Source organism: Drosophila virilis, chromosome X, assembly GCF_030788295.1.
Source record: "Drosophila virilis strain 15010-1051.87 chromosome X, Dvir_AGI_RSII-ME, whole genome shotgun sequence".
NCBI lineage: Eukaryota > Metazoa > Arthropoda > Insecta > Diptera > Drosophilidae > Drosophila > Drosophila virilis.
In genome coordinates, this window is record NC_091543.1 from 27,110,774 (window position 1) to 27,137,536 (window position 26,763).

The following is a 26,763-nucleotide window of genomic DNA, read 5'->3' on the forward strand; positions in this document are numbered from 1 at the left end:
CTGCATCTCCAATTAGTCATCGGATTGCCTTGCCACTTTTGCTTTTTTTTTTCATATTTTTTTTTGGCGGTCTGGCAAGTCTCTGCCATAGTCACAATCGCGCAGTCGCTGCCTGCCGTTACGTGAGCGCAACGCACGCGCCGCTTATTCAAATGCGCGCCGCTGCTTTCTTTTTGCCCATGCCAGGGTAGCTGAAGTATATCGCATGCTTCAAAGAGTTTGCAACGGGCGCTATAAATAAACAATTGATAATATGAATAAACTTTGGTTTCATAGCAGACACAATCAAAATGTATATAATATATACATATATATATCAGAGATTAGTTGTGGCCGTTTTTATGCATATGCGCCACAAAGGAATTTGCAAAATATACCTAAATCTTCCATGATAAATTCGTGAGCTATTCTCAGTTCTGATAAGAAATTATTGAAAGAAATCTATTTTGCATTGATGGGTTTTTCCAAAGTAAATAGAAAAATATGGCCGGGGAATTTCGATAGATAGTTTGTACTCTTTTAAAATACAATTATAACATAAACCTCAATACTGAATTTTTCATTTCTTCTAACATAAAATATGAATGCCATTCTCGAATATAGAATATAGAATGTGTAGAATATGGGATTCGATTTCGTTCAATAGCCTACAATAATAAGAGTTAAGTTATATTTTCCATAGCTCTTATATTAGTCCAAAAGCATAAGCTTAACTGCAAGTAAAACTTCGCGAAACAAATTCAATTTAGTTTCGAACAATTTGAAGAGCATACCAAATTCGTCGTGTTGCGTTCGCCAACGTTCTGCCTGTCTCTCTTGTGCTCACCTCTTTGACTTGATTTTTTTTTTTTTTTTTTTGCAATTTTGTTGCTCACATTACTTTTATTATATGCTCGTTGCGCTCTCTCTCTCTCTCTCTCCTGCTCTTATTCTCTCTTTGAGGCCTTACGCTCACTGAGCCGCTCTCCTATTTGCCACTAAATATACCCTGTGATCGTTTGTAATGGCTGCGCAAGGGTATAATAGTTGTGTTGTGCAAATATCTGAAATAGACAGAAGGAAGCATCTTCCGGCACATAATTTATGGGTGAATATACTTTCTGATGGACAAAAATAAGAGCTGGGACTTTAATTTTAAAAAGTATCTTCCCATTTTTATAACGATAAATATTGATTTGGTAACAAGATCTTTTAGGAAACCTAATTTAGTTTGTAGACTTACAAAGGGTTCCCACAGGTGTAGAATATTTGACTTTTCGCGTTCTGCGCAAAATTAAAATGCACTTTGGTACATGAAAATGTGTTCAATGCGATAATAAATTCTTGTAAAATTCAAAACGATCGGACAATAAGCGCGAATTGATTCAAGAACGCATTTACCAGATGTGTAGCGCTAAGAAATGAAGAAGCAAATCTGGGATATGCATATCATGTGGATATGTTATATAAAGAAACAGCTGAACGCTGCGCAAACAGGGTATCTGCTAGTCGGTTACTCTAGACTAGAGCAGGCTTACTTGTTTTGTTTTTTATTGTTGTTGTTGCCGTTTCACGTTTTTGTGTTTTTGCTTTTTACGTTTTGTGTAGGAAGCGACAAACGCTGTCGGCGGCGGCAACGTTGGCGGCGGCAGCGGCGGTGTCGTCGGCTTGGAGCCAACGTCACCAACGTCGCTGCCGCCATACCAAGTGAAAGCGATGGAGACCATTTTCATCAAAGAGGTGCAAGCGAACGGACCGGCTCACTACGCCAATCTACAGACGGGCGACCGGGTGCTAATGGTGAACAACACGCCGATCGCTGGCATTGCCTACAGCACAATTGTCTCGATGATCAAGCAGACGCCAGCGGTGCTAACGCTGCACGTTGTGCCCAAGGAGTGCGATGTGCTGCAGATGGTGAGTGTGTCCAAAAAAAAAATAACAAAATAATGTAAAGAAATAAAAAAAGAAGAAAGGAAAAGAGCTTAGGAAATATACTTATGTATTGTTAATATTTGGTATTATCTAAATTAGAATATCCTTTGAAACGGTTGTCACATTATTTGATCTGGTTTCGTTGCAGCATTACACGAGCATTGCCCACACGCCGGAATCGAATCGCCTAACGATGTCCGCACAGGCGCCGCAACCGCCGCCGCCTTTGGCAGGCGCCCACGCCTCACATTCGCCGGCGCTGCTGGCAAATGGGGCTGCCATCAAGTCGACGTTTCCACAGCAACAGTTGATCTCATATCCCGCTGTTGTCAATAATTCGTCTTCGTCTGTGTCCTCTGTATCGCCAGCCCAGCCGCCACAACCGCTGCATGGCGGCAGTCGGTCCGGCAGCATAACAAGCAATGCCAGCGGCAGTGGACTCCCCGGCAACAATAGCCACCACCACCACCAACAACAGTTGCAGCTACAGCAGCAGCATCCGCATCCGCAACGCCATCCGGCGCTCTCAGGCGGCAGCAGTAGCATCGACTTCGGTGACATGGCCCATGGCCTGCGTCAGCATCAGCAGCACCAGCAGCAGCAGCATCTTTACCAGCAACATCATCATCAGCAGCTGTTGTCGAGCAGCTTCATGCGGTAAGTGTAAACTATTTCAACTCACCTGGGCCATTGACGTCATGTGTGTGGCTTTGTGTGTGTGTGTGTGTGTGTGTGTATGTGTGTGCCCGTGTCCGCGTCCGTTTCTGTGTCTGTGTCTGCGTCTGTGTGTGCTGTTGCCAAAGCCAAAAACTCGGGATGTGGTTGCCAGCGGGGATTGGGTGGACGAGCAGCGACAGAAACGGCTGTTAATCTTATCAGACGCCAGTCGGCAGGTTGTGACGACTCTGCTCTCTGCCCACTGGCGTTTCTCTTTCGCCAAGCGCAGCAAAAATGACAGTGTTTAGTGCAATTAGACAGGCCAGCGACCGTTGCCAAATGCCACAGTGGGGCAAATCCAATCGACTGCCCAAAATGTCTATCTGTGTACTGTATTAGGCCCGTATAGTCTTCGCACATCGCACCGCCAGCAGAAAGAGGAAATAGCTCTTGAAAAAGCTCCAGCAGAAGCGATCGTTGTATAAAGCCACCACACAGTTGCGCACCTTAATCCATGACTTGGCCATATTATCTATAGGAATTTGCTGAAGAAAGCCGAATGCAACAATTTCTTAATGCAGAAAAACTAATTTGAGTTCGGCGTGTCTGTTACCTGGCTCTAATGAAACGTATAAATTTTGCTAAATATGGAAAATTTTGGTTTTACTTTTACAGATTTACTTTTGCCAGCTGGATAGGTTTTGTTTGTTTCGAATTAAAAAAGCGTAGGGCACTAAGAAAACAGTTGGGGCTATTCATAAATAAACGCAGTAGGGAAATCGAAACTAAGCAAATTGACAGAAAAGCCAGCTACAGTATTCGTATATCTATAAGAAGTCAACAAACATAAATCACTATCAAACATATTGATTGATATATTACTATAAAGACTTGACATTACAGAGACATGATATGATCAGAATATTACGAATTTTGTTGGAACTTAACAAATAACAAAAAGGATATACTATAGTTGATATAGGAATATAAGCCATTATATTTAAAATATATATTTTCTTGGACTTATTAACTAATTAATTATTCAACTTGAAAGCTAGCTGTAACATTATGTTGAAAAATCTTCGACATAATTTATTTTAGACGCGGAAATTTTGAAATTTCTCACGAGGCCGCTCAAAGCCGGTTAATAAACGTTAGCAGTGTAATGTACGCGATTAATTTTATCACAAGTGTTTTCAATTCAGCTATTTTCTAGCTGAATTTGGCCAGTTACATCGGCCGTCAGCCGCAAACAGTTGAAAATCAAATAAAATTAAGGTATTTTTTGTGAATATGATGCAAATGCAACTATTTTTAGATGTTGTCAACCGGAAACGTTTAAAATTGTAAGCAAACTTGGCTATTTTTTTGGCATCTTAAACAAAATGTAGCTATTTTTAGTTGTCGTCAGCCGGAAACAGTTGGAATTTTAGGCAAATGTAGCTATTTTTTGGCATCCCAATCGCAAGTAAATTTTGCCTCTTGCCAATTTGCTCATAAAGTTTATCAGCTATTTTTAGCTACTTTTCTTTATTGGGCTTAGCCAATTTCTTGAAGCAGCAACTGAAAAAGAAATTTGCAAACCAGGTATTTACGCTGTTGTGTACCACTGCCAATGCTAATAGACGTGCATACATGTGTCGGATGTTTCATAAATATTAATTCGCACTTACACACACACACACACACAAGCTCGCATATATACACTCATTCAGCGAAACAAATTGACAGTTTACTGGCCAACAGCCTTTGGCGCCGTCGCGATTCCAATGAACTTGATCACACTGTATGGCATTTGATTTATGGTGACATCAAGAGACTACCTACCTTTAGCTACCCTCCTTCCAATGAGCACCTGTCTGTGTGTGTGTGTGTGTGCTCGTATGCATATGCAAATTGTACATTATTTCACTTTCATTCAAGACACAAACAAATACAATTTGAAAGCACAACAAAATTCAATGCCAGACAGAAAGATGCGATTCGTAATCGAATAACATGTAACTCGGAAAATGTTATAAATGTCGTATAACAATAAATTAAGTGCATGCTCTAAATAGCATTAACTAAGCTCCACAATGGCGACAAAAATAATTAAAAACAATTGTAAAGTGAACTTTGTAAACAGGGTGTTTGCTCATTTGCCCCCCAACTTACTCATCTTCCTCTGTGACTGGGACTGGGACTGAGACTGGGGCTTCATAGCAAATGTCCAGGGCAAAGTTTTTCGCATTTGGCATAATATATGTTTTGCGCATTTTTCGCCAGACTTTTCACTGTCATTAATTTGTACGATACATACATATACATATGCATACATCTATGTAGGCGCTTAATAATGATGTTGATGATGATGATGATGAGTAGTCCATGCTTGGACCGACGACAGCCTATTAAATTGTAGAACACCACATACAGCAGATAAATGTGTCCATCGCGTCGGTCTCCGACTACCGACTACCATGGTGATTTCATCATAATTTTAATTTTTCCCCCATTTGTATTGCCAAAGCATTTTGGTCATTGTTGCGTTGAATGAAATGTATTTATGAACTCATACTTATCCACCATAATCATTTTAGCAGAACGCATTGCAAATATCAACATATTGATGTTTTCATTAGCAGTATAATCTGTCTTTATCTATCAATTAACTATTCGATACTTGTTTTAATATGTTAGTTAACACTTTTGGCTTCCCAAAATTCAGTTCTCTTTGACATTTAGTACAGTGTGCGTTTTTTTCAATTTGTTGTCAATCAACAGTCCTTATTACAATGGGGTGTTATATTTTGTTTTTTAATTTTTTCAATTTTTTTTGAGAACGTCTCATTACATCGTTTGTATTTACAATTTTTCTCTTAACTGTATTAGATAGGAGACAGCCTCACAAAAATGATTCTAATATACATTTCGATAATTTGAGTATTTTTCGATTTTTTTTGAGTATATAGAATAATGCTTATAGCGACACTAAAGACTCGTTTAGATCTAGATCCATATGGAGATACATGCTCGTCTTTGGTATGTACACAAGCTAGGATGCAAAATTCATATCCTAAAAGTTGCACAAAGTTTGGACAACAAACAACCAAGTTAATCATAAATGCATTTCCCATTCATTGTCTGGGACAAAGGGAAGATCAAGCACAGTCGCTGCATTAACGACGTTGGGCTCAGCTTATCCTCAAGTCGGGTTTATCTACTCTCGACCAGAGATCTCTTAGTTGTTTTACTGCTCACAGCGCATTTCGGGATCTTAATGGTTGCCTCGACGGGATAAAGCATCGAAATCGATTGATCGCGCCGCTTGGTTCGTGTCATATATATATATATATATATATATTTTTTTTTTTATCATTATATTTTGTGTGTTGACTTTTTGACTGCGTCTTGATTTAGCAATGACGACGAATGCATTTCAACAAAAATAAACACATGCATAAAAATGCCATTGGCCATTGGCTACTGGGCGAGCTTCCTGTTTTCACTCTTTGTGTGTGTGTGTGTGTGCGTTTGTGCGTGTGTGTTTGTTTGTGTGTATGTGCGCATGTTTATGCATAGGGCAGACAATCCTCTAGAGATATGACCCAAACTCTGGAATGCGAAATTTGTGCGCCAACGTAGACACTGCAATTGAACTGTAAAAAGTAATAAATAGTTTTCTTTAGAAAGTAGCAAAACAAAATTACTGATTCATACATATATCGGCCACAGTTCGTTGTAGGTCATTTGCACAAACAACACGAGTATATTGAGCTGGTTGAAGTTCGTTGAAGATTGCGTGGAATCTGATAAATAGCATATGGAATATGTTTAAAGTGCGATTGCCTGAAAATAGAGTTATTTTTTAAGCAACCACAAACCATCTAATTGCTGTCGAGAGATTTTTTACAAGTTTGGTTGATTAATATGCCTCTGTGCTGACATAAGAGCATTAACTTATTCGGTTTTTGTGAAAGAAACTTGAATGATAACGAAAAGATACATTTAATGGTTTTATGGTAATCTAAGCATCACTCGAGATCTATAAGAGCTATATACACCAAACTTGGTCTTTAGGTTCTTGAAGAGTAGATGCAGATAAAAAATAATACACCATGTTCCTTATCTTCCTCCATTGTCGAAAAATTGACTTTAGGTTAAAGCCGTGTGATACAATACTGAATTTCAATCACAAACGCATAGCTCGACGGCCTTGCGGCATACATACACAGATATCTCACAGTCGGCATTACCCCCCGAAGCACTCTTGTTCTTATATAAAATATATGTTATAATATTACTGATTGCCTTGAATTTTGTTTAAAGAAAAAAAAAAAACGACTAGTGCATTTATCGATAAGTTAACCTAATGCATGAATTGAAGAATTCTTAGTTTTGGGTATCGCTTGAAATATTCAGTGATAAATTTGGCAATGGCAATTGTCTCTATTTGTTTTGCATTGCTCACATTAGCCGTGAGCTGCATACCAAGCACCTAAATGAAGAAATGTTCGCGTCGAGAGCTCTTGAATATCATCTGAAGTTTCAGCTGAGTGGATGATTCCATGTTAACTGTGTGGCACGTGTTACGGATGCCGTGTCGAATTTGGATTCTTTGTTTTTTCTGTTTGTTTCGTATTTTTTTTTTTTTTTTTTTTTTTTGTTTTTTCTATTTATAATTTATTTTTTACCGGTTATCGTTTCTAATTACGTGCTGGCAACTTGTTGCGAAAAACTTTCGCGTAGATAAGTTGAGGCACCACCCACTTAAATAGATATTTCAAATGTTTACTTACTTCTTCAATTGACTTTCTATGTATATGGGGCACATTAAAAAGGCAAAACACAATCTGGACCATGTCTGTCGGCCTGACCGTTCATCGCAACGACCCGAGTAAGATGTTAAACTTGGAATTTGGGTATCATCTTTGGCCTCTGGTGGACGCGTCCGGTTCGAAGGCAGTTTTTCCTAGCCTGGGCGAAGTCATGAAGATGGCTTGGTACAGGAAAGCGTCAGTAGACCATTAAAAATTCTTTCATGCAGCTACTCCGGCTGTTTTATGGGCTTTGGTCTGTTGCAAGAAAATGGTACCAGTCGGTCGGTTTCTTGAGTGTACTTGAAGGCCAACCGGAAGGAATCATTTGCCACTTCGATGCAGGATCTGCCAAAATAAAAGTCTTACCTGTCTGGGTATTAAGATATGTGGTCAACTGTTAATCCGACATGATGTTTCGGGCAGTCGGATGTTTGTTCGTTCGGATTGCTTCCAGGGAACAGCCAGCCAATGGGCTGAAGGTCATGCGTTGTGTGTGCCAAATCAGAAAAAGAATCGCTAAAGTTTTTGACGTCCGCAGGAGGAACTCATTCCGACCGAATAAATCCCGTGCTCCCATCAGTCCGCTGCTTACGACGGGTCGGGATGTACTGTAACGATATGATGTATGTGTATACATGTGTGTGTGTGTGTGTGTGTGGTATGTATGTATGCGTGGGTGTGGGAGTGCACAAGCGGAGTGTAAATTATACAACAACAAAAGCAAATGTATACGAATATTTGTTAACGCGCCATTGTTATATGATTAAGACAAATTTAATTGAACAGACACACACACACAGAGAGAGAGGGAGAGAGAGAGACATATATGCACACACGCGCACAAAATATAAAAATAAAAATGAAAATGAAATTCAACCGCATTGAATGACAATTCAATTCATTCGCCCGCCCTGTGCAACCATGAGCTGGACGCCTCCTCGCATGTCCGCAGGGATCCCGCCCGTGTGTGTTGTGCAACTGGCCACGCCCACAGCTGAGCACTCAAAGCTGGCGAATCGCCCCACCTATTGCGACAGAGATTGAAATTGAGATTGAGATGTGTACTAGATGGCAACTGAAGATGAGCTTGAGATTAAGATTGAGACTTATCCAAGTCTGAGGGCTTGAGATAATGGTCACCATGGGAATGAAGATGAGCATGATATACATATGTATATATACAACTTATATATAAATTATTATATTGGCTACTTGAGCCAATGCAAGGCCTGTTATTGTATTATGTGTTGGCTCTCAGGCAGATCACAAGTCCGTAATCATCTTCTACATAGCTACAGATACACTAGCTGGCGCAGATGTATCTTAAGATAAATATGTATTGCAAAAGAGATAGAATGATATGTAGATAAACGTTCTCTATAGCTCGGTTTACGGATCAAACGAAACAGGCCTCAATGTTCGGCTCTGATTTTACTAATCTGTGAACCCAAAACTTTGTTTCATCAAATTTCGTTCATGGTGAATAAATATTTTGAGCATCGGCTTCAAATCGGTTTGCTGCCTTAATACACAGTACTGGACTTAATACTGCTTGACCTTTCATCCTATTGGGCTTAACTTTGCGTGCATTCGAATTTGACTAACATGATTGATAGATGATTGCGACCTTGATGGTGAAAATGGAATACACACGCCCCACCCACACATAATGCAGGAACCGTGGTACAGATTGCTATTATCAGTGCTATGCTATATGCTATATAGAAAAAAGTATCTTGTTTCTTAAGTATGCATGGAATAGAAGATATTTTGAGCTTCCTTTTTAAATTTGTCGCACAAATTAAAATAATATTCTTGAAAGACTAAATGTGATGAAATATTATCTTAACATTTTGTTTATCTTTTAATATGCCAATACTTTATCCGATTTTTCTTTTTATTACGATTTCGTTTATCTTTGTATGTGCCAATTTCTGATTTTCCCAATTTTCTTATAACTATTCCCGTGCAAAGTGATATTTAAATATTAAATAACAGGATTTTTCTGGCATAAATCAGAGACTACAAAATTGAATCCTAATATCTAATATCTAAAAGAAGATCTATTGGATCGATTACAAGCTATAATCCCAACTTGTTGTTAATTTTTTGATATGCCAACCATAAATGCTTTTCTATATTGTCGTGCCCAAGCACAGCCTTGGCCTTGAATTCAGCCAAAGTCGATCGCCTTTTGGACACTGTGCACATTCAATGTTGTGAACGGACATTCGCTGACACTGACACTGACACCCAAACAGTGGAGTTGCGTTCCCGCGAAAGGCGGGGAGTGTGGCATGCGAATATCTGGTCAGCCAGATGTGGGTGTTATGGGGCGATATCGACGCGTGTTCGACCAAATCCCAACTGTGTCATCCCCCTCCCCCCCCCCCCCCCCCCCCCTGCTCAAATATCCCAGCTCCTGTTGCTCACTTTGATTTAGTTCACAATCGAATCAGCTAGTTTCGTGTTGCGTATACAGCAAATCCAACTACTTGTATTGGGGCAAAATACATATACATATGTGTATACATAGATGTATATGTATATTCCATAACCATCGTCTCCCATTGCTTCGCATCCATTTACAGTGTGTTTTGTTGTTATGTGTACAATGAAATATTTTTGCGCTATGCGCGTGGCACAATTGCTTATAAAATAAAAGAAAGAGCGTTCAGTTCTGTGGTCGTTCGGTGGTTGGGTGGGTCGATGGGTCGTCGGTGGCTTGACGGTAGGTTGTTCGACGGTTGCCCACTCAATAGCTGGGGGCTCTTTTCAATTAGCCCAGCCTGTCTCGTTGCCGCTGCCGCTGTTGCTGCTGCTGCTGTTGCTGCTGCTGCTGTCGCGAGCTTAATATGAATTTCATACATGCATACAAAGTGAATTTTTTTTTTTTTTTCTTTTTTTTTTTATATATATTTCAGTTTAGTCGCATGGACTTTGGGTTGTATTTTAGTTTAGTTGCCGATGGCGAGTGAGTGGAGCGCGTAGATTTCGCATCACAACATAATATAATAAAGCTTGAGCCCAGTGAGTTTCGAAGTGTGAGCGTGTGTGTGTGTGTGTGCATTTAAATTTATGCTTCGAATTCGAGTTCGAAACTCACTTATCGATATCATCGGGTACGAATTGTAATTGCTTTTGTTGATAACATGGAACGAGTCGTGCCGGCTTGCGGTTGGGGGTTGGGTGGTGGGTGGGGTCATTTGGAAATTTTTTTCTTTTTTTTTTTTAAATAATTGCAGAGGCCTTGAAGTCTATGTATTTATTGGATCATAAAGTTCAAGTGTTTTCAATCAATTTTGAGCTAAGCACAACAGCAACAAAAGCCACAACAACAAAAACAACCACGACGACTCAAAGCAACAGCTACTCATGAGCAAATGTTGTGCTAAGATTTTTCCAACAACAACAGCAGCAAGAGAAACAACAATGCGCGCTTGTCTCAATTTCTCGGCGGTTATTTGTTTGTTTTTTTTTTTCCAAATTTTTTTTTTTTTTCGTTTAATTTTTTACATTTCTTTTGAATGCCATTTTGCGTTTTGTATTTCGTTTCCGTTGCGTATGTGTTGCCCAAACAATGACACGAACGGCAGCGCTGCCGTCGTCGACGTCGACGTCGACGTCGACGCCAATGGGTGTCGCCATTGTCGCTATCGACACCGCTGGGCGCCGTCGCCACCAGCGGCGAAATCGATACCAAAAAACCAACAATAAATGCAATGCGAATTGCGCCGAGCAAAGGTATAGATAGAAAGCGAGGGGGGGGAGGGGGGGTGTGTGGTACAGCGGGAGACTAAAGAGTGGGCGCAAGAGAGAGTGCGAAAGAACGGCATATGTTGGAAAGGGGGGAGCAACGGGTGGAACGGGTGGTCAGGCACTGTTAACCATTTGGGGGCGGGCCATACTGTGAACTGTTTTTGTTGACAGGTTTCGGCCTGTAGTTTTGTGGCTTATCAAATATGTCAACATTTTTATTTATGACTTGTTAATTGCAAAAAGGCAAAAGAGTTGGCAATACGCAAATCAGACAATAGTCGACAACAACAACAATAACAATAACAACAATGAACAGTTAGTGCATGCACAACAAGCAGACAATAAAGCGCGAAATTCCACACACGCACACACATGCACAGTTTTGTAATGTTGTGTGCATGTGTATATCTGTGCCTGATAGATACAGCTCATTTCTGTCGCTGACTCTTTACTGATAAGCAGCAGCAACAATAACAACAACAACAACAACAACAACAACAACAAGAAATCAGCTGAATAGAGAGTCGCGATTCGCGCGGCGTGTCGAATCACTTGTGTTAATGGATCTATGCATTTATATTTGTACCCTTGTCAACGAAGCTTATGCAAAGATAACAATACTTAGTTATTAGATACTAGTATATACTAGACTATGCCATATCTAATTCTATATACTAAGTACATAGCTCGAAACGGAGTAGCGTTTGCATATTTGCAATCAATCTGTTGCTTCTGCTCCTCATTTTCATGGTCATGGAAACTGATTTCAGCTCACATTCAGCAACTTGTCATCTGCCTTGTATAGGGTATTCGAATTTTATCATTACAAGTGTAATCCGATTAACTATAAACATATATACTTGTTCGAGTCGGGTCTGTTAATGCAAACGAATTCGGCCTACTACAGGTGTAAGCTGTATCAAAGTTGGCCAGACTAAGCTCCAAGCTTTGAAGCTTGGTCCTCACACATAGGCAAAATCAAAATCAGATAACATTATTATTAGGGTCTTATAGAAATAGTCGTTCATTAGCTTTGGCATGAAAAATTTTTTGTTTTTCTGTTTTGTAAGTATCTTAAAGAAACTTGGCTCGGAATAACGATGCAAACACCTTTTTCAAAGCGATAGTATCTAATTGCTGTCGTTGTCCGTATGCCATAAATCAGTTCAACGCATTATCAAAAGTATCTTAAAAACTCTTAGCAATGACAAGCTCAACTATTCTCCTAATAAATCTGCACAAACATATCACATCAGACTAATATTTCATAAGACTTGGCAAAAAAAAACAAACGGCCGGAAATAAACCTTTCTAAGGATGTTGATTCTTTGGCTTGTTTTGGTAACATTATTTAGGGTTTTCGTGCTGATACGACATGCCATATCTTATGATTAATATATGATCTCCAATGTCAATATTTCACGCTTAACTTGTGCAGATATGAAATATTTAAGTAGAAAGTAGATTCAATTTACACTCCTTGAAAAGATACTTTCTCCGTTTATTGCTTTTATAGGAACAATCAGTCGAATATATAGTTTTATAATATGCAATTTTTTTCTTTTGCGTTTTCGTGATAAACTATTTACTTTTTGAAACTATGATTCTTATTTTGGATTAATTAGGATTAAGCACATCAATTTATTTGCCATAATAATATAAAGTCTTAAAAATGTATGCATAGGCCACACTCTCTGGTTGCTTTATAGGCGGGGTTCTATAGTTTAGGCGCAATGCTATAGTCTATTTATTACATACAAGGAAAAAGAGTACTTTTTGTTGACATTTTAACTTGTAATTAAGAGAAAATTAAACAAACACTTGTAAAAATTGATATTCGCAACTGGCTTCGAACCGGCGACCTCCGCTTCTGTTTTTTTTTTTTTTAAAGGAGGTTTGGTTTTGAATTGGGTTGGAAAAGATAACCGTGTCACATCCGATTTATGTAGATACTTTAAGTTTATGAGTATTATTAAGATATTCCAAAAATAACATTTATTGCGATAAATATTTCTAACGTTTGGTATTTCTTGTTAGTATAAATATAGTATAATGTTTAATTGGCAGCTTCTTTGTAAATGGGCAACCTTGTGCCCGCTATCCGGCTTGTTAGCTCAAACAATTCAGCTTAAGTGTAGTTTCTTGTTATTGATACCGATTCTGGGTGGATCTGAAAGTATTTTTATTTACCTTTTAGCTCAGAGCAGCTATGCAAACCCTCTGCAATGTTGGCATAGCGAAAGTATCTAATTCCTGCCGACGTCCGGCGGCCATAAATCAATTTATTCTCACACCAATTTATACGCAACCAGGAACTTTTCATTAAAAGGCACTTAACGGCAGTAAACCTGAACTGTTGTACGCCTTTGCGGCGGCCGGCGGGAAGGTATTAATTGAATTTTCTGAAGGTTTAGCCAATGGCCAAGGTCAGGAGCTGTGAAAGAGCTGTTACAGATACTATTTCAGGAAAAGTTCGATGGCAAAATGTTTGCATAAAGTGCGCTAAATCAATTGGTATCGCTGGCCACTCTCGCATCAAACTCTTTATTGTTGTTGTTGTTGTTGTTGTTGTTATTGTTATTGCCAGCGGGCAGACAGGAAGTGCTCGGTTATCCTGCGCATCCTGTCACAACAAATTGAGTTATTTCAAAGACCTCGACAGCATCGATGCTTCTGCTGCTGCTACCATCTAATTCAATCAAGTGTTGAGTGCGTTCAGGTCGCTGTGGTTGCAACTGCAAATGGAACACACCCACACACAGAGACACATGCACACACGCGCAAGACTGCAATTGCATTAAGCCCCAGCACTGCCACGTGTGCAGTTGGTCATGTCACGGTCATGGCCATTAGACTACCTGACAGCCCAGAAGCTGCCTGCCCGACAGCCCGGCTGTCCGGCTACACGGCTGCCCGGCTGCCTGCCTGCCACTGTCGGGCGGACGGGCTGCATTGTTAAAACGAGCGTCGAGTTCATTCTTGTCATGCATTAACGCTCGTGCTGCCCCAAACCTATGAACATAATGTTCTCTGCTCTGTTCTCAACCCGACTGCCAGCCCCTGCGGCAGCTGAAAGTTTTCAGTTCGCATTTTGCAGACAACTGTTGCCTAGTTGTTGTTATTATTGTTATGCCCCGAAACTATTGAGAGTGAGCAAAAAGGGCATAACGATTATGTGCACATGCATGTGACAGGCAGAAACTGGCAACATCAGCCCCTCAAAGCATATACTTAATAACTTGATCAGGACGACGAGCTGTATTGATATGGATAACTACAAAAGAGGCTTCAGGGGGCCTTAAATTATAGCTATTAATAACCTACTCCTGTAGTTATTATTTTCTCGATAAGAATCAAATTTGAAGAGGTCTTAAGGTATATACAAATCAAAATTATATCCCTTTTTGGGTCACTTTCCACTTGTTTAAGGGTGCAGTCTTTGGTATATGCACACTTATAAAGATCGGACTGTGAAATCCAAGGTAAATCATGAACGCATTTGTGGGGCATGGCTAAGAGGAAAAGAAGTGCAGCCGTTGTGTGTGTCTGTGTGAGTTTATGTGTGTTCAGGGTATCTACTCGTCGGGCACTGACGACTAGAGCAGCGTAACTTTTTGTTGTTGCTGCTATTATTGGACATGGCCTAGCGCACCTGTGGTCCGAGGCGACGACTGAAAGATCTCTATCTGATCCGTTGCAGTCTGAATGCTCGCGCACGGCAGCACAAAATTCTTAAACAAATACATTCGTTAATAAACAAACAACAATAAATAACACATTCACAATCCAAACAGTCATCGCAATCAGTGGCTGGGTGGCGGCGGGCCTTGCGGGCCGCAGAGTGGGACAGCGTGGGGCGTGCCACCCTCGCTGTTTACGCAAATTGCGCAGCTTACTCGTATTTGGCAACGGCGATGTCGTTGTCGTCGTCGTCTTTGCCGTGACCAGCGTATCCAAACAGCTGACAACGTCCAAGCGAACCCAGTCCACATGCCGCAGCAGAGGCAAACATTGACGTTGACGTTCGCGTTACCTTTGACGTCGACTTTAACGCTAACGGCACGCGCCAAAAACCCTCAGCTCCAACGACTTTATTTCGTATGGCCATCAGGTGTTGTTACCTTACGCACACACACATGTATACATATTGAATTGATATTTCAAAATCTTCAGGTAACTTGGCCCTTAGTATCCAGATCTGTTTGCCAATTGATGTAAACAAAATGTTAACTTCTAATGATACAACTGCTAAATGTTCTATTACCCACGTGAACAGACTATAAAAGAAGCTGGTAACAATATTAGGTTCTTGAAAAAAAAAAAAAACCTAGCTTGTTGCTTTAAAGTCTAGACTTTTTCAGCTTTATTCCGACCATGGCATGTTTTTTTTCTACCCGTCTCACCTTGAACTTCACGTCTTAAATGAACTTAAAATTGATGAGTTTGACACCGATCGTATGTTGCACTCAACCACTTTCCACTCATTTTCCACACTAGCGGGTGGAATTAGCCATAGACCACTGCTTTGTGAGCATTTACATACAGTTTATCCTTCATACTCCTAGCTCTAAAGAAAAAGTTTTATATATATAGAGACATCGATGTATATATATTGTGAGATTGTGATTGCCATCAATGTGTTATAAATTAAGGAATATGAACAGAATTGACAAAGATATTTAGATTATAGATACGCTACTAAATCATATATATATCTCAGGCGCTTTAAGTATTTCCCGGAAAATAAAACGGTGACATAAATCGAATGTGGGTGAATGTGAATCTAAAAATATAATTCACAAGTAATGGATTCTTTGAAGTGGAGCCAATTAATCGCTTACGCAATGTTAGCAGCCCCTTAGTTAACTGCAGCCCCTAAGGATCAGATTTCTTGCGTGGCCAACAATGTGGTTGTCTTTGTCTTTAGTGTTTGTTCCTCTATAATAATAATAATTGTAACTGATTTGTTGTTCTTTTCTGTTTGCAGTGCCAATCAACCGCCAAATCTAACAGTATTAGCAAGCACAACACAACCAACCACGCCCACCGGCCGCCAAACCAAATCGGTAGGGGCCATAAGCCAAGCATTGTACGCGGTAAATGCAAGCGGCGTCGGCAGCAGCAGCGGCAGCGGCAGCGGCAGTGGCAGTGGCAGCGGCGGTGAGAACAGCGACCTGATGATACGACTGCGCGAGTCCATCAAGCAGAAGGAGGAGTTCCTCAAATCGCCGCTACCCTCCGGTGTGCTATCCGCCTCCGCATCCAACGGCAACGCATCGCAGTCGTCGCCACAGAAGCAGCAGCAGCAGCAACAACAACCGGCACAGCACTTTTTCCCATCGCACACGCCGCCAGGAGGCGGAGCTGTTGCACAGCGCGTGCGCCACCAAGTTCTACACAAACAGCAACAACAGCAGCAGCAACAACAACAACTACTGCACCACCACCACCACCTACACCATCAGCAGCAACAGCAGCAGCAGCAGCAGGTTGTTCTTGGCTACGACATGTACAACAGCTACGCGAGCAGCAAGCTGGCGCCGCGTTCCATAGGTGCAATGCCGCTGCAGCAGCGACAGGTGGCTGTCGGCGTGGGCAGCAATAATGGCAAGTACGCTAAGGAGCTAGACTATTTTGAGACGCTGCAGGAGACGGGTGTTACCAACAAGGTGTAAGTGGATCCAAGCCGCATGACCTAATTGGCTGAGATTGTTTTGTTAATCTCTCTTATTCTCTCTAATAGATTTGAAAGTAAACTTGTCTCTCATATGTCGAAGGGTTTTGATCCGTTCAAGCCGTTGTCAATCAATACAAGCGCCGCCTCCGAATCGAGCAGCGCCTCGGTTGCGTTGGCGAAGAAGCAGAGCGTTCTTTACGAGTCACTCCAGCAGCATCCTTTGCATCAGATGCAATCCAAGTATCAACAGAGCAACATCGCCACCAGCAGTAGCAGCACAGTAGACGGACAGTCAACCAGCCGGATGGAGTTACATAAAGCAACACTTGCAAATGCAACCTTTGAGTCGGTGCCGACTAGCAGTAAGTATTCAGTCCTAGCCCAAACACTTGCTCAAATCACCTAATCCTGACTGCAACAACACTTTTCTGTGGCCAATTTCAGAATTCAGCAACGTTCCGGAGCACCAGCAGGCCGCCAGTTCCTCGCACACGGTAGCCACCTTGGCGGACATTGCTGAGAGTAGCGGTAAGTGGCTCTTCTTGATGCTGTTTTGCTGAGATGATCAGTGATCTTTTCCAACTTAAAGTGATAGCCACAATTTACATATGAGTGAATTACGTTTAAGTGAGTCGCTTGAACATTTGAAAGTTTCTAGGGTACTTCCGGCGTGCGCTCGTCCGTGTGAATGTGTGTGTTATTGTGTGTGTATGCAAAAGTGTGTAGAAGGAAGCTTGAATAAGTGGCACTCGGCTCAGGGCATTTGCTAGTGGGGCACGCTTGTTTATTTTTCCCAGATAATGCAAAGTATACACTAATAAGCTACTTAGTTAGCATACCTTTTCGCGTGCTTTAGAGTCCCTTGTGCTTTTTTCAAGAAAATCGAATTCACTTTTTACAGCCGCTGCCATTGTGGAGGCCGCGTCCGCGCCGGGCAACGTGGTGCGTCGCTATAAGCCGCTTTCCTCGAGCTCCTTTGACGAGGGTAAGCCGGTGCGACGCATCTCGTATTTGCGTGCCACCAACAATGAGACGGAGTATCATGCAGAGCCGCCGGCGGATGGAGCTGCAGCCAGTACAACTGCCGCAGCTTCTGTCGTTGCGGCCGCAGCCGCTGCGGCTGCTGCGGCGGCCGCTGTCGAGCCACACAAGACCAAAGCACTGGTGGAGGAGCATCCAGACCCCACGTACGATGTAATCGCTGGCACCGGCGGTGGTCACGAGTTTATCGAAACGCCCAACGGCCTGGAGGATGTGCGCCTGTCCGCACATCATGGCAACCGGCGTGCCTCCATCAACAGCGATATGCGCAGCAGGTGAATAACAAACAAGCCAATATCCACATCATATTCTAATTGACACCATTTTCACCTAGCATCCATATTGATGCCGAGCTGAATGGCAAGTATGTGCCCAACGAGCTGGAGGCCTTTGAGACGGAGATCGAGATCAAATCCTCGTGCATCAATGGCAAGGTAAGCAGCCAATTGCCCAAATAAATGATCCTTAACTAAGCCACACAATTCTATTCCACAGCGCATGTCCGAGTACCGTTCGTGGCGTCAGGTTAAATTGGAAATCAAAGGAGATTTCCTACGCATCTACTCTGGACGCCATGCCAAGTCGGAGCATAATGTAAGTGCCGCCCTTTCAAGTAGCAATTAATGTGTAGTGTCCAATTTAATTTTAAGAGCTTCTTGCACTGCGTCATAACTTGTTTTTTGGGTCTGCCTGACATCATAGGGAAACATGTTTTGATATTTCCTTATTTATTATTAAATATTTGATTCCTTAGCTAAAATAGATTCCTCCTCTCCTTTAAGAGGATATTGCATATTGGATGTTGCACATGTTGCGACTTCTTGCAAATTAGTCTCTCGGTTTTTAAGCTACCAACAGCAAATAGAGTCGGCAGCTTAGGTCCACAATATCATAGAGTAGCTGACATCAAAACGATCGACTAACATTAGTTGTCGATTATTATTTTTCAAGATATCTTGAGCAAACTCTATCGGACTACTATATCATTTACCCCTGTCGGAAAAGTCGACCGAAAAACAAGTTTTTGTATGGAAAACATTTCTGTTTTTCAAACTATTTTGAGCTTTAAATTCCTTTCATAACATATTTACCCTGGATGTGTCAAATCGCTCTAATATTTCCATATTATATGGTTTCCGATCAATGTTTGCATATGTCTGCTTCGATTGTTGCAAATGATAGCTAAATTCGATCTTAAAAGTAACTGAAAACAGTTGAACTATAAAAAAAGTGGCTAAAAAACATAGCTAAAATAACTTTTCTACAAAATAACGAACTACTCATCCGATTTTGCATTTAAAGTTAACTTGCATTGGATGCAAAACGGGACTATAAATAATAAAAAAATAAAAAATATAAACAAAGAATGTGAAAAGGAATGAAAACAGATACAAAAACAATAATAATAATAATAAAAATGGAAATAATAATAATAATAATTGAAATAATAATAATAATAATAGAAATAATAATAATAATAATAATAATAATAATAATAATAGAAATAAATAGCCAATAGTGAAAATAGCCAAAGTCAGCTGGAAAATAGCTGCATGGGCAACACTGACTGCAGTCGCGCGGGCCGTCGAAGTTACCTGGCCTGAACTTTGCTTTTCGCTTGTGTGTGTGTGTGTGTGTGTGTGTGTGTGTGTGTGTGTGTGTGTGTGTGTGTGTGTGTGTGTGTGTGTGTGTGTGTGTGTGTGTGTGTGTGTAGGGAAGAGGGGCAACGCACATAACAATGAACGAAACAAATATCTTGTTGCTGCTTCGGCTTGCGATTCCAACGAAACCAACGAAAAATGGTGGCTGCCGAAGCGCTGCACTTTTCGTCAAGGATCGTTTTCAACCTTGGCCTTGGCTGTGACTTCCGGGAATTTTCAACCAGAGGCAATAAAGCTTCTTAATTTTTTTCCAACTTAAACGTAAGGTATTCAATCGCCGGCATTCCAAAGATATCCGGGTGGCCAAACTTTCGGTTTCTATTGCCCCGATACAGAGGAATTTCCTAAGGCGTAGTGGAAAGCTGAGCGATCCCCGGTATCCAAGCCAAAATTAAAGATATTGTTAGCATCTTCAGCGGCTGGAGACATGGCTTTGCCTAACCAGTTTTTATAGCAGGCACATGGAGCCTGCTTTTGCGCTGCCTGAATATCGAAGAATATATTCATTGTCCAATCATTCACGCAGCTAAACTTGAATTGCGTCTATTCCTTGCCTGAAAAATACCCATTGAATACATATTCCATTTGGCAGGTGATAGAGCTTGATATTAGAAATTTTAAATTCTTCGACGAGTCACTGGACAAAAAGAAGTACTTGATACGCATGCAGTCGAAGCCGAGCGCCAGCGTCGCCCATTTGGCTACATTGGGCAACGAGCTCAATTTGGATGATGCGCACGATAAGCTGACTTCGTCGGGCAGCAGCAGCGCCGCCGAGCCACAAACACCGGCATCATCGGCTCCGTCCTGCGGTCCCTACACCGAAATTCTATTCAAGACCAAGAGCAGCAACGAGATGAAGCGCCTCTTTGGGCTGCTGCAGTGGAAGGATAGCTTGAACTATGATGACGTTGTAAGTGGTACTGGAAAACCCGAATTGGCCAATCCTTCAAGCCTCGATTTTATTTTCCAGGAGCAGCCTGCAGGCAAACAGCTGGCGGAGCCACAAAAAACAGCCGCCACCTCCAGCTACCTGGATGATGTCGCTGGCGCAGATAGCTCGCCGGTGAGCTCGCATTCGGGCGGTGCTTTGGTGGAGGGTACCGCTGTGGCTTCCATAGCTGCAGCTGCCACCACCAATGATGCGATATCGCCCGTGATGAAGCTGCGCAAGCCCTCCTCCCACAAGAATGTGCCCGAAAAAGATCTCGGCTCGCCCAAGTCAAAGAACTGGAAAGATTTACTATTTCGTCGTGGAGGTGGCAGTGGCGGCGGGGTTGCCCATGCTGATTTGGCCTCACCCTCGGGCTGTGGCAGCAGAACAGGCGGCTCCATTGGTCAGCCTTTGCGCGCATGTCCCATGTCCAAAAGTAACGCCTATGTACCGCATCTGGTGGAGATCTGCACCAATATTGTGGAGACCAAAGGTTTGGGCGTGGTCGGTATTTATCGCATACCCGGCAACAAGGCGGCCATCTCGGAGCTGTCCGAGCTTGTCAACACGAAAGAATTTTCGTTCGACAGCTGCGCCACCGATGTCCGATGGGAGGATGTCAATGTCGTTAGCAGCCTGCTTAAGCTTTTTATACGCAGCCTGCCGGATGCACTGATGCCGGCCAGCTTTTACATAAATTTCATTGAGGCGGACAAGAAGACGGGCATGGAGCGCATTGTGCTGCTAAAGGACATTGTCGAGTCCCTGCCGCGTCATCCGTACGAGACAATGAAGCATCTGATCAGGCATCTGTGCCGCGTCAGCGACAACTGCGAGGTGAATCGCATGGAACCCAAGAACCTAGCAATTATCTTTGGGCCATCTATAATACGCACACCCAACGATACCCTGGAAACGGCCGTCAAGGATATGAAGCATCAGTGTCGCATTGTCGAGTTGCTCGTCACACAGGTGGGTCCACAACAGCAGCGATTAGGTTGACGCTTTTATCCATCGCTATCTTTAATCTGTTCACAGTACGAGTTCTTCTTCGAGGGCGGCAGTCTGCCGGATCTGGCTGATCTGACCGGCGGCGCGGCCGCGCCAAGTCCGGCCCAGCCACAGCAGACGCAAGAGGACCAAACGAGCATGCTGCTGCACAACCTGTCCAAGATTGAGCGCATCACGGAACGGGAGACACGCTCCTCGCGTTTCATTCCGCAGCTGCGAAGACGCACCCATGGCAAACGCAGCGCCGTCAGCTCGGACACGTACTCCGGCGAGAGTGTTCTGGTAAGCGGCAGTAGTCAAGCCCAGCACAATTCCCACTGCACCACAACTACCGACAACACCACCAATACAACCAAAACAACCAATACCACAACCACCATCCGCACCACCAACCAAAGACGAATGCAGCGCAAGTCTGTGCAGAGCATTTGCGATTTTGGCCTAATCCTGCCCGCTGTTCACTTTCAGTCGCTGGACTACGCCAAGGTGTCAGCGAGCAGCACGACCAGCACCAGCAGCAGCTCGACGCTGCATAGCAGCAAGACCAGCACCACTAGTAAGCTGCTCAGCTCGGCCATTGGCGGCGGGGGCTCATCTTCCTTTACGACATCCTCCTCGTCGAGTACAGCTAAGGCGGCCGCGGCGAGCACCAAAAAGCGCGGCACTGGTGGCTTCCTCTCCAGCTCTAGTTCGCGGAGCGCCCAGGCACGCAAGGCCAGCCTGGATGAGAAGGACTCGGCCAGCGTTGATTCAGCTGGCAGCGTTGGCAAGCATGAGCAGCAGCGGAGCAGCGTTGACATTTCCATACTGCTCACCGACGATGATTCGAGTAGCCGTCTAAGCGATACGGGTAAGTGCAAGCACTTGAAATACCCTGTAAGGCCCACCACTAATTATCCACTGTCTGTGGGCAGGCTCCATGTCGCTGACGACCATCACGGACACGCTGGACAGCAAGCTGCGCAATTTGCGCAGCGGCTCCGAATCGAACGATGAGAACGGTTCGCCCGAGTTTCCCAAAAATCGCCGGCACACACTTGGTCAGCCGTTGCACTTGCACTCCGAGAACATTCCCTATGCGGACGAGTCGCCGGAGCGACTGTTCCACAACTTTTGCCCACTGGACGCACCACACTCGTTGCTCTTGAGCCGTTCCTGCACGGCCACCAATAGCATTGGCGAGGCCAAAGAGGACAAGCAGCAGCTGCAGCTGCTGATGAAGCCAACGGTGGCTCCGCTGCCGGCTAGTTTGCTCAAGGCGGCGCACAAGCTGCAGCACTCGGCCACGGTGCCCATACACCAGGGCAGCGCAACGGCGCCGGCCAGTGGCGCTGCCACGCCCACAGCTGGCACCGGCTCAAGCAGCGCCTCAACACCGCTGGCTGGCACGCCCAGCTCCCAGACGGCCAACACGATGCAGCGCAACTCGTACGGAAGCAAGAATCTGAGGTTCAGCAGCTCGCTGGCCTACGAACGGGGCATTGGTGGCGCCGGCTCCGAAGATGACTCGGAGGGCTCCACCACCAGTGATCCGAAGGAGAAGCTCCTAATGGCCACACCCTCGCCATCGTTTTTTCTTGAACGCTACAATAAGAAGCGGCGCGATCATCGGCTCTTTCGCAGCGCCAGCTTCAACTGTCGCAACTACTCGACGCGACACATGAGCAGCAGCAATTCGAGCAATTCGGCAGCTGCTGCTGCTGCTGCCGCTGCTGCTGCCGCCGCCACCTGTTGCTCGCCGACATCGTCGTCATTGGCGTGGGCCCATGCCGCTGCTGCGCTCACCAAGGACGAAAAGACTGACATGAATCTGACCAAGAAGCGGCAGATACAAAACAAACAGAATCGCTCAATCAAGCGCCGGCACACGGTGGGCGGCCCGCACGATTATGCCGCCAATAACGCTGGTGGCTGTGGCAATGGCACCGCCGGTCATGATCTGACCGCTATCAATTACAACCATCACAATCGGCATCATAAGCAGCAGCTTTTGAAGTTGGGCAGCGCCGCCGGCGGGAGCAATGCTGGTGCAGCTGCTGAGACAACAACGACAACAACAACAACCACCACAGTGTTGCGTAGACTGGGCGCAACTGCGGCCAGTGCAAGTGCCAGTGTGAGTGGTGTCAATGCCGAGGCGAATGTTGCGTTGCCTGTTGTCGTCTCCGGTTCCAGTTCGGGCAACAATAACAACAACAACAACAACAACAACAATTCGCCGCTAAGCGATGGCAGCAATGGCAACAGCTCTGCCAGCGGCGGTGGCGGCGGCGGCGGTGTCAGCGGCAGCAACAGCAGCAGCAGCAGCTCCTCAAGCCACAGCAGCAGTGGCGGCGGCGCTGCCGGCGGTGACCAAGTCTTGGAAGTCGGCATACGCATCAAGAATATGAACAGAGCGCGCTTCTAGATGGGCAGAAGTGGAGCAGGTGCGTCTCCTAATGGGTTAAATTTCGAGCTAATTTCAAGCTAATTTGTGTCTCGCTTCCAGCTAAAATGAAATGAAAAGCTCAGAGAGAAGCAGAGAGAGAGAGAAAGAGAGAGGGAGAGAGCGAGAGAACGAGAGAAGGAGGCAGCACGAAAGTGTGAGAGCATATACTGGAAAACATTAGTATTAAAAGCGAAGTATATAAAACACATGCGAAAGTATTTTAAAGGAAATTGTGGCTGAAGCATACACAAACAAACAAAGAGACACACACACAACCCATCGAAAACATACCTAGCCCCAAACTCACGCGACACACATACACAGACACACACACACACACACACACACACACACATACACATCGAGGGAACAATGGAAAAGCAAAAGTAACGATAGGGACAGCGCGTCCTACAGAGAAAGATATATATTTATATATATATGTATATATATATATTTATATGAATACAAAACTATTTTGTAAAACGTATACAAACAGTACGGAATATGCTTAAACCATATACATGCATACATATATTTGTAAAATAATCATACACAGGCACACACAACACACCCACAGAGAGACATATACACACATATATACAAACATATTTATACACTCATACATATGTGCGTATATGCACGGATATGTTAAGCTTAACTTGGCAAACATTTGATAGCCATATATAAAAATACATAGTACATACATATATATTTACATATATTTACACGTAATCCAAACAATGTCGCCTGCCTAGAGCAGACACACAATTTAAAAGAGATAGAGACAGAGAGTAAGTGAAAGTGAAAGTGAAAGAGAGAGTAAGAGTGATAGAGGAGAGAGAGAGAGAGAGAGTTGGCAACATCTTGTGGCAGGCAGCCGCTTTGTATGCATCTGCAACGTATTTCGACTGTATGCATGTAGTTTGTTTATTTTTTTTTTGTTTTTTTTTTTTTTTTTCATTGTTTGTACCTGTACCTGTCCATGCCTATGGGTAGCTTCTAGTGCGTAGATGCAACACTTTTTGGTGCCTTAATTGCTTTGCTTTAAAAATTGTTAGTGACATGATTTAGGGAACACTGCCCGAGGGTCCAGCTGGCCACATCGGTGCTCAATTGCCAATTGGCAGCCATTATATGTACGCTATATATTTATGTGTGTACATATATATGCGTTTGGTGCTCACGTGTCATTAGTTTAAGAGTCGGCCATACTTCGTCAAATGTTAACAGTTAGTTAAGCCCAACATCAATGGGCCTAACTGAGCCGGGCTCAATGCAGCTGCCTGTTTGGCCATCAGAAGTACGCAGTCGTTAGTGAGTGGCAGGCGACAAAAAAACCAGGTGCACATAGGCAGAATACGCAACAATTTAAACATTTCTTTCATATAATCCTTATGACAAACAAACAAATTACTAAAATTATATACACATACATATATTTCAACAATTCAGCAATTAGTATAAAAGAGCATTACGTATACATTTTAATGTATGCCGAATTATTAAAATGTTATCGTAGAAGACGTTTGGTATTAGGTCAAAACGCATACAAGTATCCATTATAATTAAAATATATACACACACACATACATGGACACACATACACACATAAACACGTTTACACACACACACACACACACATATTTTTTGTATTATTTTAAGTTGAATTCAACGCAAAAAAATATACATGCATATATAATAATTAAGTGAATGTAGTCTAGAGTTGTATGTAGTTTTATATATACACACGCACACATACAAGCACATATGTGTATATATTTAGAAATATATCTAAATATTTACATATTTACATAAATATATCCATATTGTATAGTTTTTTTTTTTTTTTTTTTTTTTTTTTTTTGTATATACCATTTATCTTTTATTTTACTTGATTTGATACTGATTTCTAAATTTTGATTTTTTATCAACATACAATTTACAAAAAAATATATATATATATATATAAATACATTAACATATATATATTTTTTGTAACCCTACCTTTATTTATATATATTATGTTTTGTTATCGCAAAAACTGAAGAAAAAAAATTGTTGCAAAATGTTAGAAATCCAAGCGCGTAACGTTGCTATATATATTATATTATATATTATTAATATTTTTTATTAGTTTTAGGTAGTTATTTTTTAAAATTGTATTTTTTTTTTAAATAAATGTGAAATTATAAAAGCAACAATGACGACACAATAAAAACAAAATCATAAGAGTACTTATAAAGCTAATTAATCACGTATGAAATTTTCATATAGCTTAAAATCGGGATATAACAATTAATCTGCAATTATTTGAATGAAAGAATATATGTATATCTAACCTCTTATTCGCTTAATGTTGTGCTTTAACCAGGGCTGCAAAAACAAAATTTGGCTGGCTCGGTTCATGGTTCAACCACCAACCCACCACCCACACCCTGTCTTCAGGGTCGCGTCATAAGCCCAGGATTTGGTACAAACCTTGTTTTTTTTTTTATGTAAAAACATATTGTTATATTCCAAATTTGTATAATAAAAAATTTAATTTACAATTTGCAAATTGTTTTATACAAAATGCAGGCAATATTTGATTTCTACCCAAAATTGACATTTATCTAATATGGTTAGGTAAATGGGGTCTTCTTCAAATATTGTTAATTTTGAACCAAATTATTCTTTAAAGAATGTTGTTTGATTCAGGTTGACTACATTTTGGAATAGAGGTTTGATTAAAGTTCAGTTTGTAGTGTAAATATATTGAAATTCAGTCTTTGAATTTTCAAGAATTTTTGAAATAACTCAAGGAACTAAAATTCACGGCTTAATAAGATCTTTATGTTTTCTGTTTTATGCTTTATAAGACCCACAAAAAAAGTTTTCCT

At 42.3% G+C, this 26,763-nt stretch overlaps 1 protein-coding gene and 2 long non-coding RNA genes across 7 annotated transcripts in view; 1 reads left to right on the forward strand and 2 right to left on the reverse strand.

Moving 5' to 3' along the window:
• The window catches only part of RhoGAP19D (Rho GTPase activating protein at 19D), a 49,608-nt gene extending 23,175 nt beyond the window's left edge, over window positions 1-26,433 (forward strand). For 3 of the 4 annotated variants that reach the window (XM_002055072.4, XM_032439991.2, XM_070209891.1), the window contains exons 3-15: window positions 1,588-1,896; window positions 2,063-2,571; window positions 16,120-16,803; window positions 16,876-17,171; window positions 17,254-17,337; window positions 17,711-18,125; window positions 18,185-18,284; window positions 18,346-18,444; window positions 20,104-20,424; window positions 20,485-21,417; window positions 21,484-22,306; window positions 22,371-23,882; window positions 23,945-26,433. In XM_002055072.4, the coding sequence (XP_002055108.1) occupies window positions 1,588-1,896; window positions 2,063-2,571; window positions 16,120-16,803; window positions 16,876-17,171; window positions 17,254-17,337; window positions 17,711-18,125; window positions 18,185-18,284; window positions 18,346-18,444; window positions 20,104-20,424; window positions 20,485-21,417; window positions 21,484-22,306; window positions 22,371-23,863 (6,066 nt within the window). In that variant the 3' untranslated portion in view covers window positions 23,864-23,882; window positions 23,945-26,433. The remainder of the gene's footprint in view (window positions 1-1,587; window positions 1,897-2,062; window positions 2,572-16,119; window positions 16,804-16,875; window positions 17,172-17,253; window positions 17,338-17,710; window positions 18,126-18,184; window positions 18,285-18,345; window positions 18,445-20,103; window positions 20,425-20,484; window positions 21,418-21,483; window positions 22,307-22,370; window positions 23,883-23,944) is intronic. The other variant, XM_032439992.2, reaches the window with a different exon arrangement.
• On the reverse strand, window positions 1,965-2,971 carry LOC138911343 (uncharacterized). Its single transcript, XR_011416904.1, has 2 exons — window positions 2,597-2,971; window positions 1,965-2,521 (listed from the first exon to the last, which is right to left on the reverse strand). It is a non-coding gene; the product is annotated as an uncharacterized lncRNA (long non-coding RNA).
• Window positions 5,120-7,975, reverse strand: LOC116652096 (uncharacterized). Of its 2 annotated transcripts, XR_004305099.2 has the most exons (4): window positions 7,740-7,975; window positions 7,353-7,672; window positions 6,274-6,402; window positions 5,122-6,212 (listed from the first exon to the last, which is right to left on the reverse strand). It is a non-coding gene; the product is annotated as an uncharacterized lncRNA (long non-coding RNA). The 2 variants fall into 2 exon arrangements; XR_004305098.2 differs by having other exon boundaries at window positions 5,120-6,212; window positions 7,353-7,975.
• Window positions 26,434-26,763: the final 330 nt, after the last annotated feature.